The 13,148-nt window shown below is 30.5% G+C and overlaps 1 protein-coding gene across 2 annotated transcripts; it reads left to right on the forward strand.

The window, feature by feature from the left end:
• Nucleotides 1–7,740: 7,740 nt before the first annotated feature.
• On the forward strand, nt 7,741–12,176 carry LOC114376958 (transcription activator GLK1-like). Of its 2 annotated transcripts, XM_028335299.1 has the most exons (6): nt 7,744–8,592; nt 8,920–9,060; nt 9,510–9,848; nt 10,432–10,488; nt 10,644–10,766; nt 11,635–12,176. In XM_028335299.1, the coding sequence occupies exons 1-6, from the start codon at nt 8,092–8,094 to the stop codon at nt 11,782–11,784; spliced, it is 1,311 nt and encodes a 436-aa protein (XP_028191100.1). In that variant the 5' UTR covers nt 7,744–8,091; the 3' UTR covers nt 11,785–12,176. The 2 variants fall into 2 exon arrangements, with proteins under 2 accessions (XP_028191101.1, XP_028191100.1); XM_028335300.1 differs by lacking the exon at nt 8,920–9,060 and having other exon boundaries at nt 7,741–8,592.
• The last annotated feature ends 972 nt before the right edge of the window (nt 12,177–13,148 follow it).

A 13,148-nucleotide genomic window follows, 5' to 3' on the forward strand; every position in this document is an offset into this window, starting at 1 on the left:
CCGTGTGGTGTTCATTTTTCAAATTAATTAATAGCCACCGTGACGCGTACGGCGATTTTTATACTAAGATACCGATTACCGAGTAGCGTTTTGGAAGATTCACTTGTAGACTGAAATGCCCTTTCCGCGATATTGTAATTTACGCCTCGCTGTCTGTTTCCACTAAGAGAGTTGTTTGGGTTACTTTTGGCAATTCACTGTCTTGGAAGTTTCCTTATGTGTTTCATGAATTGCATTCACATGCTTAGTTGGCCACTTGGTCGTCTTCTTTCTTCCTTATTTCTCACGTTGAAGTTGGCCTTATTTATTTATTTTTTATTATTATACATACATATATATGTTGTTATTTATCCTCAGTTAACTTGTTTTTTCGCTGCTTTAATTTTTCCATTTTATTATTATACATACAATCTTTATGTCTTTATTTTATGCTGATTTTTTTTTTACCATGTCAAGAGATACTTTTTGTAGTTTAGGTTGGAAAATCTTTATTCTTGAACAGTAATTTAAATATGGGCTAAGGTGACCAAACAAGCCTATTCAACCATTTATTGGATTTCGGTAGAGGTTGGGCCTAAAGCGCATTAGCCCACAACGAGTTAAGCATTTAGAGGTGTCTATCCTAATTTTGTGCGACTTGTAACTTGTAAGCTTTTCAGAATAATTTGTTGTTTTATATTTTCTTTACTTATTTATATATTATTAGAGTAAAAAAATATTAGTTTTAAATAAAATAATTCGATAATTTATAATAAAACATTTAAAGTTAATTATTACTTTAAAATATAGACAAATGTTTGTTTTCTAATAAAATTAAAATATATTTAAAACTGTAATTTAATCATGATGTTTTAGGACTTATGGACTAGTTCGTCCTGTGGTCAGCCCATTATAAGAGAGCAAGTCCATGTCAGGATAGGTCAACTAATTCAAGCTAGACTGAGTTTTTTATTTTTATTTTTTTTTACTTCATTTCTATCGTTTTACTTAAATATTTTGACCAACTATTTTGATAGTACTCCCAGGGGCTAGGGTTAACTTGGTTTTTTTTATTATTTATTTATCTTTTTCTCTCAATCTAACCTTGTATTGCTTCCTTTCGGGATTAAAAATCAAGTGCATTACCTTGCAAGAAAAATATCAAAATCCACTCTACTTACGAATAATACCCGATGACAATTTTTAAATCAATCCAATATTTAACGTCACTAAACCTTTGTTCAAGATAAGAGTTAAACAAATCAAAATTAATCAATAATCAACATATTTGGCTTTGTTGCAAAACAAATTTAAATATAATGTTAATTAGATAATTAAGGACTATCGAGTGGGGTAACCCCAAAACTAGCACTTGCCTTATTGGCCTGGGGAAGCTGGGAAGGGAGAGGGATGCATCAGTACGACGGATGGAGGTTATAAAATAATTGGTGACTTCAAGCATTTAACGATACTATTCAAATATTCTTTCTTTCTTAATTAATTGTTTTTTTATGATACTCTATTTTGCTACAGAATAAAAAAACTTAGAGAGTTTATATGAAAATATTTTTTATACAAAACAAAAATTGTACAAGAATAAGGCAAAAAAAATATTAATTTTTTCTTTGAATTTTTCAATAAATTTAAAATAATAATAATAATATTTTTTCCAAAATCGTTATATGAAAATATTTTTTGTAAAAAATAAAAATTGTACAAGAATAATGCAAAAAAATATTAAATTTTTCTTTGAATTTTTCAATAAATTTAAAATAATAATAATAATATTTTTTCCAAAATCGTAGCAAAGTCTGCAGAAAATATTAGCAAAGGAATCAATAGATTCACAACGAATTTTGTAGACAGTGGAATCCAATTAACCCTGACAATACTTTATAAGCATAACCTTATCTCAATCATCACTACCAATAACAATAATTATTTTGTTGAAAAATAAGCTTTTTAGCAATATCTTGAAAAAAAAAATCTCGTAATTAAAATTAATTTCGAAATAATAAATATATTTTAATAATATCTAGAAAATTTATTCTGTATTTCAATATTTTTTTGTAGGGTTTTATACATTAATTTATATTGTTTATTTATTAGCAGCAAAAATAACTACGTGCATTAGTGGTAGCTGGTTGTGGGAAATTAATATAGTTGCATGTGCTTTCATTTTAACTTTCTTTTTCTTTATTCTCGAGTCATAATCATAAATGCAATGCAGTAACTTGTAGTAGTCAGAAATATGTATCCTTTGTTATGCTGGGACAAAAAGAGAAATTAAGCTTAACTAAAATTGTATGCAGACTTTTCTCAGCATGGTAACATAATTCAATGAATCTCTATCATACTGATTTCTGTCGTAAAAAAATGATTGGGAGAAGAATATAAAAAAGAGATTGTAATTTTGAATCTTTCCGCAAACAAAATAATAAATTCACAATGAACATTTATCATAAAAAAAATGATTCCTTAGATTATTAAGTCTGGCATGCAAAATAAATATGAAATATGTTCCTAACATATTACGACACCCACAAAACACGTATATATATATATATATATATATATATATATATATATATATATATATATATATATATATATATATATATATGATATCGTGGTACTTGTTATGGTGATTTTTGTTCGATAAAAACACTTCCTCAAATAAAATTATTCACAATCACAAAATATTGTGAGAACACAATAAATTTTATTGGGTAATCAATACTTTCTCAAATAAAATTACCAAACTCACAAAGAAGCGTGAGAACACAGCAAATATTACATTATAAGAAAAATAATAACAAATACAAGAATTTAACATGGTTCGACATTTCTTCCTTCCACGAAACCGACTCAAGAAATATTTCTGTTACAAAAATGATTATAAAATTGTAACTCACCTCAAACAGTATATCACGCTACAAACTCGAGTACCCCACACTCAATGGTTACCAGAAATGATAACACTTTCACACAAAGACACTTTTCTCTCAACAAAATGATTTTATTTCACAATCTTTCTTTTTACACTCCCTCGTGTGTTGTTTCTCCACTAGATCTCTTTTCTATATATATAGTGAAGATTGTCACCAACTATAACAAAAAAGTTATCTTGAAAGTTGAAACAAAATAACTTTAATGGATCAATTCAACTAAGATTTATCTAATAAAATACAATCTTCCACTTTGCATTTAAGTCACATAAACCTTAGTGATAAAAATTTAATTCTTAATGTACATGCACCTTATCTTTTGGCTTACAACTCTACCAATTTTAGACTATGATTGAAATAAAACCTAAATTGAAAGAAGAAAAAAAAACCGAGCAGTTTATATACTTGTTTATGAAGTAGTTGTGGGTATAATCACTAGAACCTTAATTATGATTCCATATGTCTCGTGCCACATGCCCCACAAATTAACAAGGAACTTGGCTACATAAAAGTTGATGGTGCCACTATGTCGTTCTTCTTGTATACATATAGATTTATACAGATATGTGTAAACGCATACAAATATACGGATCCAATATCCAAACAAAATACCTGTCACCACAAAACTTGCATTGAATGCTTCCATGCATGAAAGACAAAAGGTTCATCTCCACATTACCCGCTGAAGCCTTCAGGGCCAGATCTTTAAATATCATTTCCAAATCACACCAACATACAGATTCTATCTGTTGCGCGGCTGTGCCTCCTCCGAATATCGTTTTCTATCTATTTTCAAAAGCTTTGTTACTCACTCTGTATATCCCACACATCTCTCTCTCTCTCTGAAGTTGAATGCTCAATTATTTCTGTGCTAGTGTCTGTTCTTAATTTTATACATTGAATTTCAGAAGCTTATTTATGAATTTTCATTGTACATAAATTAACTTGTTTGTCAATTTGCTGTGTGGCCAAGCAATATACTGTACCAAAGATTTTATGGCAATTTAAGATATCACCTCAAAATTAAAAGAATGCAAATAAGAGTAAAACAATATATTTGATTATTGCAGCTGTATACACTATATATATATATATATATATATATATATATATATATAGAATGTAGTTAATTCGGAATTGGCACAAATAGTTAAAAATCTAGCATGAGCTCCCATCTTTCCAATAATGTGGGTTTAAATATCCTAACATCACTTTTCCTACTTAATGGATAACTATTTTCAAAGAAATCTCCTCGTTGCACTAAGAGACTAGTTGAGTCGTTGAAATTGTTTAATTTGCAGTTCAGGTTTGGTGAGCCTTGCTTGTGTTTAGGCTTCTATAGTAGTCCTCTTGGTATGTCTCCTTATTATAACATTTTAAATTAAAACTATTATGTACACTACCATTTATGGAAACATTATTTTGAATATTGTATGAACAACTGTTGAACTAGGACATTAATAAAAGCAAGCAAAACACGGCTACGTTTTCCATGCATATACATAAGGCAAAATATATAATTTCTTGATATATAGTATGATGTTAATTTCAGTTATAGAGAGTGAATATTTTACCGTAACATATCTCATGTGACCATTGTAGAAATATCATTATTGCATCATTCAAAGTTGAAAAGGGAAAGTTATGAGGGCTACAAATAATGCCCGAATAAATGTCTTAAATTCAGGGATATATATATTGTTTGTGTGAGGATATAATAGACTTCGGAGTTGAATTATTGAGGGTGGGCCTATATATGTCAGTGCCATTGTTTTTGGATTGTCTTAGTATGTGTGCGAAAATATGGGGACCTCTTTGAGAACGACGCCGGTACCCTTCGATTGTTGAAAATCAGATTCCTGGTTATTACATGACTGATCAGTAGCAATAATTATTTTTTTCTACTTTGAGGAGCCAACACAGTTTTTATGTCCACGTTCACCGATAGTTATCACTAGCAGTGTAAAAAAAATAAAATTGATTTGTATTGAATGAAATTGTAATCAAATCTAAAATTAATTATTTTTTTTTTCTGAATTAGTTAACAACAAATAAGTGTAATATTTTATAAAACTAATTCGATTAATCAAATTATATCTATAAAATTAGTTTAATTAATCAAATTGATTTTTATTTAAATATTTTTTTTATTAAAAAAATAATTCATAAAATATTTTGAAAATCAATTCAAATTTGATTTGACTCTTTGAACTAATTTAAAATAAATTAAAAACTAGTTCAATTTATCATTATTTTTTTAAAATTAATTTGTTTTTAAACTAGTTTTTAAATAATTTGACTGTTTAAATATACAATCGAACTGATTAAAATAATTCCAAACCAATTTAATTTCATTTTTTTACCGACTAATTTTTATACATCCCTCCTTATCCGGCCTAGTGAAGACAGTTGTGTCTTTTTTTGTATAGTACTAACAAAGTATGTCAATTAACTGAAGGAAAAATAAATGGTTCCCCCGCAATGGTCCCTTCATCCGCACATGCTTTCACTTTCAAGTGAATGACCCATCACCTAAATTGAATCTCGATGCCTTTGAGATATCAGGCATAAACTGGATATATGATATAAGCAGTTAAATATTTAGTGACATTTAGAAAGAAAGAAAACAAGTTATGAAAATTTACTTTTTTTGAAGATATATGACTTACTAAGATATATGACCTACTTTTTATATGATATAATTTTTTTTTTTATAATTTTTACTCAAGCGTTTAATTTAATTAATCAAATGCGCTTTAATAGAGCATAATTTATTAAATTAGTTGTCATGTTAGTCTAGTCTAAAGTATATATATATATAAGAAGACAACCTGGTTTTAAAGAATGTTGGGAATAATAGAAAGTTGAGAGAAAGAGCTGAGAAAGCACATATCTCATAAACTTTTTTTTTCTTGTTCTGCAAAAAATAAAAGGAAATCGGTATATATAGAAGAAAAGAAAAAGGTTTGAAATTCACCTTCAAGTTTTTTTTTTTTTGCTGACTATTCACCTTCAAGCTTTTTTCTCTAAAATAAGAAACTTTTCTATATTTTCACTCATACCTCAGAACTTATAAATTATGCGTTTTTTTTTTAAAAAAAAAATTAGAGATATTTTGTTCCTTTCAAACAATATATATTTACTTCTTCCTCATCTTCCAACTAAATAAATAGAGAGAAGATTTAATATTTTTATTTATATTTTCTTTTTTATAGTACCAAATGATTAAAAAGATCTACTTATTTTGTTACATTTTTATCTTCCATAATTCGCTTTCTTATTATTTTCTAGTTTTTTTTATCATTTTCTTAGCAAAACATAAATGCAAGCGTTTCTTTAATTTTTTGATACAAAATATATTAACGATGGACTACAAAGGGTATCCCTGATTACATGAAGATTAAATAAGTCACTGTAATATTTAAGCACGTTTATTTCCATAAATAAATAAAAGTTAACATGTCATCCTACTTACATAATATTCAACAAAGAGAATAAACAAGATATAAGATTTAGTCACTACTCATAACAACTTGTTGAGATATTTTTAAATCTAGCCCTAATTCATAACTAACTCCCAAATTTGATAATGTCCATAACTTCTTCATAATTTAGAGTACTAGAGTTGAAAGTAATATGGGTTTTGTGCAACCATAGAGTCATACCACAAATGACCCTTAACTAAAGGTAAAAAGATAATTATTGTATTTCTTTAGTTCAAGAATTAATACAACGCGTCATGTGCCAAGATTTGGGAGAAAATGAAGATTTACCAAAAGTAGGCTTAAAGTTATAAAACCCATTCTTTCAATTTTTGGTATAAATAAATAAATATTTCAATGTAAAATATGCTGTTCAAATTAATTTAAACACTCGACTTAATTACATTTAGCGATTCACGATCAGTTTCTTTAAAATTAATTTTGCGAGATTTCAAACCAAAACGAACTCTAAACTCTTGTATATAAGTTGAAAACATTCGTATAGTCAATTTACGAAATTCAGATTCGTGGTGTACATAATTTTCTTTGCAAATTAATCATAAAGTGGCAATATTAGAAGTTCAATATGGGCCTACCTAACTAGTTAGGTATGTGGTTAGAGAAGCCATATATGATGAGCAGCTTATCCAACTATATATATATAGCTTTTCAAATATTTGATTATCATGAAAACAAGATAAACATTATCTGTAAGAGAAGAAAATATATACAGCGGGTCAATTTGTCCACTAACATCAACATGCCCTACATCCCTTTCATTTCCACTAAACTGTTACATCTTACAACACAGTGACAGAAATAGCTTCAATTGACTTTCTCTTCATATATATCCATTACTGGACGCTTGAGTAATGTTACAATTTTTGCCACACTTTTTCGTCATATAAGATGTATAATGTCATAGACATTAGACAGACAAAGAATATAAAATCAACTGTAAACAGTGTAAATTCCTTGAAAATAGCATTATTCTAACTATAATTACCAAAAGTTCATAATCTCATTTGTGTTTTTAAAAGAGTAATAATATATCAACATAATCAACAAATGTTCTGATCCTATTGATGAATGATTTTTATAAGTATTCATTCAATCATAAGGTATATTCTGATCCCCGAGAGTCCGCAGGAATAATTTACTTAAATTATTTTTCCATATAAAAAATATTTATACTTCATTTTCTTATTGTATAATAATATACTAGGTGTCCATGGATCGTTTCTGTTTTTGAAATTCCCTTTCTAGACCCAAAAAAGGGCATCCACAAACCAAAAATATATCATATAATAAAATATATTAGTAGATGCAGACCAACATTGCAAGTAGCACACGCCCAAACAAAAACATGAAAGCATTTCTCTTTTGATACTCGACCTAAGTTGTGGTGGAGAGAGATCACAGCCAGCTCTTTCTTCACACACTCCCTTGCCGCTTCCAAAAAAGGCAACACAGCCATTTTCAAATTATTTAATTAACCCCATTCATCTTTCTTTTACATATCCCTCATCAGCTTTCTGGATTTTCATATATGCACCAGTATATCTGAATTCTGCTCATCATCCTATACAGTACCAGCTAGCTATACACTTTTATATAAGTGTTTTCGTTTTTATTACTATTTATAAATCCAATACAAGGTTGAAATTCTAGGATTAATATTCATGTTGGCGGTGTCACCTTTGAGGAGCACAAGAGATGAAGGAGGGCAAGGAGAGATATTGGAGAGTGTCTCAATTGGAACCGATGATTTTGCTGACCTTTCAGAAGGGAACTTGCTTGAAAGCATCAACTTCGATGATTTCTTCATGGGAATCAATGATGATGGAGATGTCTTGCCGGATCTGGAGATGGACCCTGAGATGCTTGCTGAGTTCTCCCTCAGTACCGAGGATTCCGAGATAGCCTCATCGTCAGTTTCAGTGGCAAATAACAACAATGATGGGAATAATATAGTTACTACTACTGAAAAACAAGATGATGAGGTTATTATTATAGCATCCAATTCTTCTTCAGATTCGGGTTCGAGTCAAGGGGAGGAGATAGTAAGCAAGAGTGATGAATCAGAGGTGGTGGTGAATCCATCCCCTAAGGAAAGTGAGAAAGGAAGAAAATCATCAAATCATGCATCAAGGAATAATAATCAAGGGAAGAGAAAGGTTAAGGTAAGTTGTTGTTGCTATATAAATTACTTGAACTCTCTTTTTTTTTGGGTTAGGGAAAAGGCTGATGCGTTATTAAGTAGGTTAGTTTTAGGAAATTAAGTTCATGGGCTGTTAAGGCCAACCCTTAAGGATCTGTCTCTATGGGTTCTTTCTAAAGTTGCAGAGTGTGTCAAAAGAACTCACGGGTACCGTTTAAGTTAAAGAAAAAGAGAGAGAGAGAGGGATGCAGTGAGTGTTAGAATTTTGGAACTGGCTTTGATGTATGTATTGTAGTAATAATGGGTTTGTTGTGTGTGTGTGTGTTTGTTTTTCTTGGGTTATGTGAAGGTGGATTGGACCCCAGAATTGCACAGGCGATTCGTGCAAGCAGTGGAGCAGCTTGGAGTGGATAAGGCTGTGCCTTCTAGGATTTTGGAGATTATGGGAATTGACTGCCTCACCCGCCATAACATTGCAAGCCACCTTCAAGTAGATATATTCTTCAACTTTGACCCCTTACCTAGCTTGTTTGATTTTCAATCCTTCTATAAATTTCATGCCCCAAAACTCAATATTAAGAGTCAACCTAAAAAACATAAAAAAAAAAATAGATTATTCTTTTTTATTTCTTTGATAAACAAATTGAATTCATTGAAAAAAAATGACTACAATTAAGTAATACTCAAATGAAAATTAACAAAGTTGCTAGAAAGAGTATAATAAACCAGCAGAGCCTAACCTTTACCAAAACCAAAAATAAAGATATACCTTATTACTTGCTTTTAATATGGAAACTTTTTAATTTCGAATATATGCTATAATATGCATGTGACAGCAAAAAAATCTAGGTAAAATTTGGTTTGTGCTTAGACATGCTAATTAGACTCGGATCTTGCATTATATACATGATTCAAATGTGTAGTTTTGGTGTGTGGCAGAAATATAGATCGCACAGGAAGCATTTGCTAGCGCGTGAAGCTGAAGCAGCAAGGTGGAGTCAAAGGAAGCAATTGTTGGGTGCAGCAGGTGCAGGTAGAGGAGGAGGAAGCAAGAGAGAAGTAAACCCTTGGCTTGCACCAACCATGGGTTTCCCTCCCATGACACCAATGCACCACTTTAGACCTTTACATGTATGGGGGCATCACAACATGGACCAGTCTTTCATGCACATGTGGCCTAAACATCCACCATACTCGCCATCGCCGCCTGCATGGCCACCACGAACCGCTCCGTCTCCGCCGTCTCCAGACCCTCTATATTGGCACCAACATCAACTGGTTAACTCTTTTGACTTTGAAAATTCTCCTTTATTCTCTTTCTTCTAGTATTCAACACATTCAATTAAAAAACTTCGTACCCCATTGGCCAGAGGCTCTTCGCTATGCGAAAGTATGGGGGAGGGATGTTGTACGCAGCCTTACTCTTGTATATGCAAAGAGGCTGTTTCCGGATTCGAACACATGACCAACAAGTCACCAAGGCACAACTTTACTGTTGCACCAGGGCTCGCCCTCATTCAACACATTCAATTATTGACTAAAAAATACGATAGTTACAAAATTCTTTAGATTTCTTTGGATACAATGTTAGAATTGAATTTTAAATCATTTAGTCATAAAATTTCTCATACCATGAAATAATTATCTTAAAAGGCTTAAGTTGTCACATCTTTTAACTGAACTAGCCAACCGTATTCAGTATTCTTGATTCATTGTGTTTGAATATGTATGACAGAAAAAGCAACAGTTAATTGGCACTCAAAAACTTTCTCCAAAACAGCCAATCCTATATATAATACCCATATTTCTTATGTTTGTCTAATTAAATCAATTGGTATATATATATTCTTGTTTGGTACAGGCTCCAAACGCGCCAACCACAGGAACACCGTGTTTTCCACAACCTCTGACAACCACGGTAACTATTAGCCTTAATTACTCTTTTGGAACCACTCAAGTTGTCTTCTCCTTCCAAATTTGGATCCTTTTGCCAACAACTTTTACTGTATGCATTATACAATGTTGCCAAGTTTGGTTCACTAACTATAGAGGAAATACAACGAAAACACGCAGAGATTTGGGTCTCAAACAGTTCCGGGAATCCCACCACGCCATGCAATGTACCAAATTGTAGATCCAGGCATTGGCATCCCGGCCAGCCAACCGCCACCTCGACCCCTTGTCGACTTTCATCCGGTAAATTTCAACACTAAAACTTTCATTATTGAATTTGTATGCCTATGTGATATGCAAAGTATTTTTAAATAATAGCAAAAATTTATTTAAAATAATCCATCAGAGTCTTTAGTAGAAATAAATTAGCAACAAGATCTGTGTAAATACTTTGTATTAGTAACTTAAAATTAGATGAGAAATAGACTTTGTAGACTTAGAATATTGATAATACCTGCATAAAATTAACTAATGACAATGAAAAAGAGTGTGCTATTAGTAGTAAATTATAAATATCTTGCTTAATTTTTTTATGATACAACTTTTTATATAATTTAAGGGTTTATTTTACCGAAATGTTTTTTTAAATAACCAGATAAAATTGTAAACATATTATTAAATTAAAATATTTTGTCTTAAAGAAAAACAAAACTCGCTCGAGATTATTACATATGAATTATGATATATTTCTAAACCCAAGTTTTTTAGATGTGAAAATGTTTGCATGCGTACAAATTAAATCACAGTTTTTGTAAATTTCCTTCAGTGTCTCTTTAATTTTTTTTCTCTCCTGTCATTTTCTTACTTCTCTTTCTATCTCTTCCTCTCTTTCTCAAAATACACCGTGTACACACGCATCAGTGTTCGTCCGTGTCTCTAAATACAAAGTTCTATTTGTTGGATTCGCGTCGTTCTCATTGGCAGTTAATTTCATTTTTCATTTTAACATTTAACAATAAAACAAATTGTTTTTCTACGAAAAAAACAAAGAAATGCTTGAAGAAATTCACACACAACACAAGAGAGATATATTTCGAGAAGTAGCTAGAATTAATAATATTGCAAGGTTAATCTAACGTGTGTGTGTGTGGGTCGTGTGTTGTTTTGACAGTCAAAGGAGAGCATAGACGCAGCTATTAGTGATGTTTTATCAAAACCATGGCTGCCACTACCTCTTGGCCTTAAAGCTCCAGCACTTGATGGTGTAATGGGTGAATTACAAAGACAAGGGATTCCCAAAATCCCTCCCTCTTGTGCTTGAGTGCCAATTCTAAGAGAGAGGTGATTTTCCTCTTACGCGAGGTGTGATGGCCATAAAACCCTAATTCGACGACTTCTCATCTCTCTTCCCTTGCATGTTAGAATATTATGCGCATGCTTGCTTCCTATTTCACATCTAGCAAAAATTAAAAGGGGAGAGAAGACTATATATATAACTTTTGGAACTTTCTTTGTTCATGTGCTATGTCCAGCCAAGTAGTTTAGCCCTTTTGTGAAATATATGTGAGATTATAAAGGCTGTGATTTTTGTATTAGTCTTAGAAGATCATATGAGACTAATATATGATGAGGAATATATAATTGAGTTATGTAAGTGTAAGATTTCCTTCTTTGGTAGACACTTTAGTAAATGGCTTACTTTCAGCTTTCATATATGCACAAGTACAAGAATACAAATATATACTATCCTGTTCTTTAACTAATTAGAAGCTGATAGGGATGGCAAGGATCCTTTTTCAGTAAGAGCTGCAAAGGCGAATACAAGTACCGAAGTATGGGGCTGGGACCCTTGCAAATTGCAATTACTAGTGAGATTAATAATTATTACATTAAGTAAATTACATAGTTAATGGATATAAATTATTTATTTTTTAACCATAAAACATTAACAAGAGGAAGAATGAATTGTATCTGTATCATGCACGTATGCTACTTTAATTGCTAATATCCTACAAAATTAAGATTTAAGAAGTAAGGTTCTTTTGTTAAAGACCATACTTAATTAATACTTTCTCCTAATTACTAATTAATCTCCTAAGTCAGGAAAACAAATAATGTTATTAACTTCATGATTGTACTGAACAATTGTTATCCATAAAGTTATTACTTAAAATTTTAGATTCATTAATTAAAAACTCGCGTCCTTAACAAGTTATTAATTTTATTTTTATATGATAAACCAACATTATATATTCATCTAGCAACTCGTATTTTGTGTAAAATATTTTTTTTATTCGGATGATATTGTTGGATTTTGATATATGGTTCCCTGGGGAAGAATTGGAAAAGTCATACTTTATACGATAAACCAACATTATATATTCATCTAGAGATATTTTTACCTCTCTAGAGTTTTTTTTTTATCAGGTAGTAATGATTTTTAACTTTAGTGTTATCCAAAATAATAAAAAAACAAAAATTGCTTAAAAACTAAAAATCAAACTAAATCAATATTTTTTATTTATTTGAATGATTTAAACCAATTAATTTGATTTTAGTTTGTGGTTTATATTTTTGAAATCGATCCAAACCATAACATTTAACTAATATTTATATTACTTTAGTGTTATTTATTTTTTGTGTGTAACACTTAAGTTTCATAATATTTAATAATATTATATATAT

This window comes from Glycine soja, chromosome 11 (assembly GCF_004193775.1).
Source record: "Glycine soja cultivar W05 chromosome 11, ASM419377v2, whole genome shotgun sequence".
Classification (NCBI taxonomy): Eukaryota; Viridiplantae; Streptophyta; class Magnoliopsida; order Fabales; family Fabaceae; genus Glycine; species Glycine soja.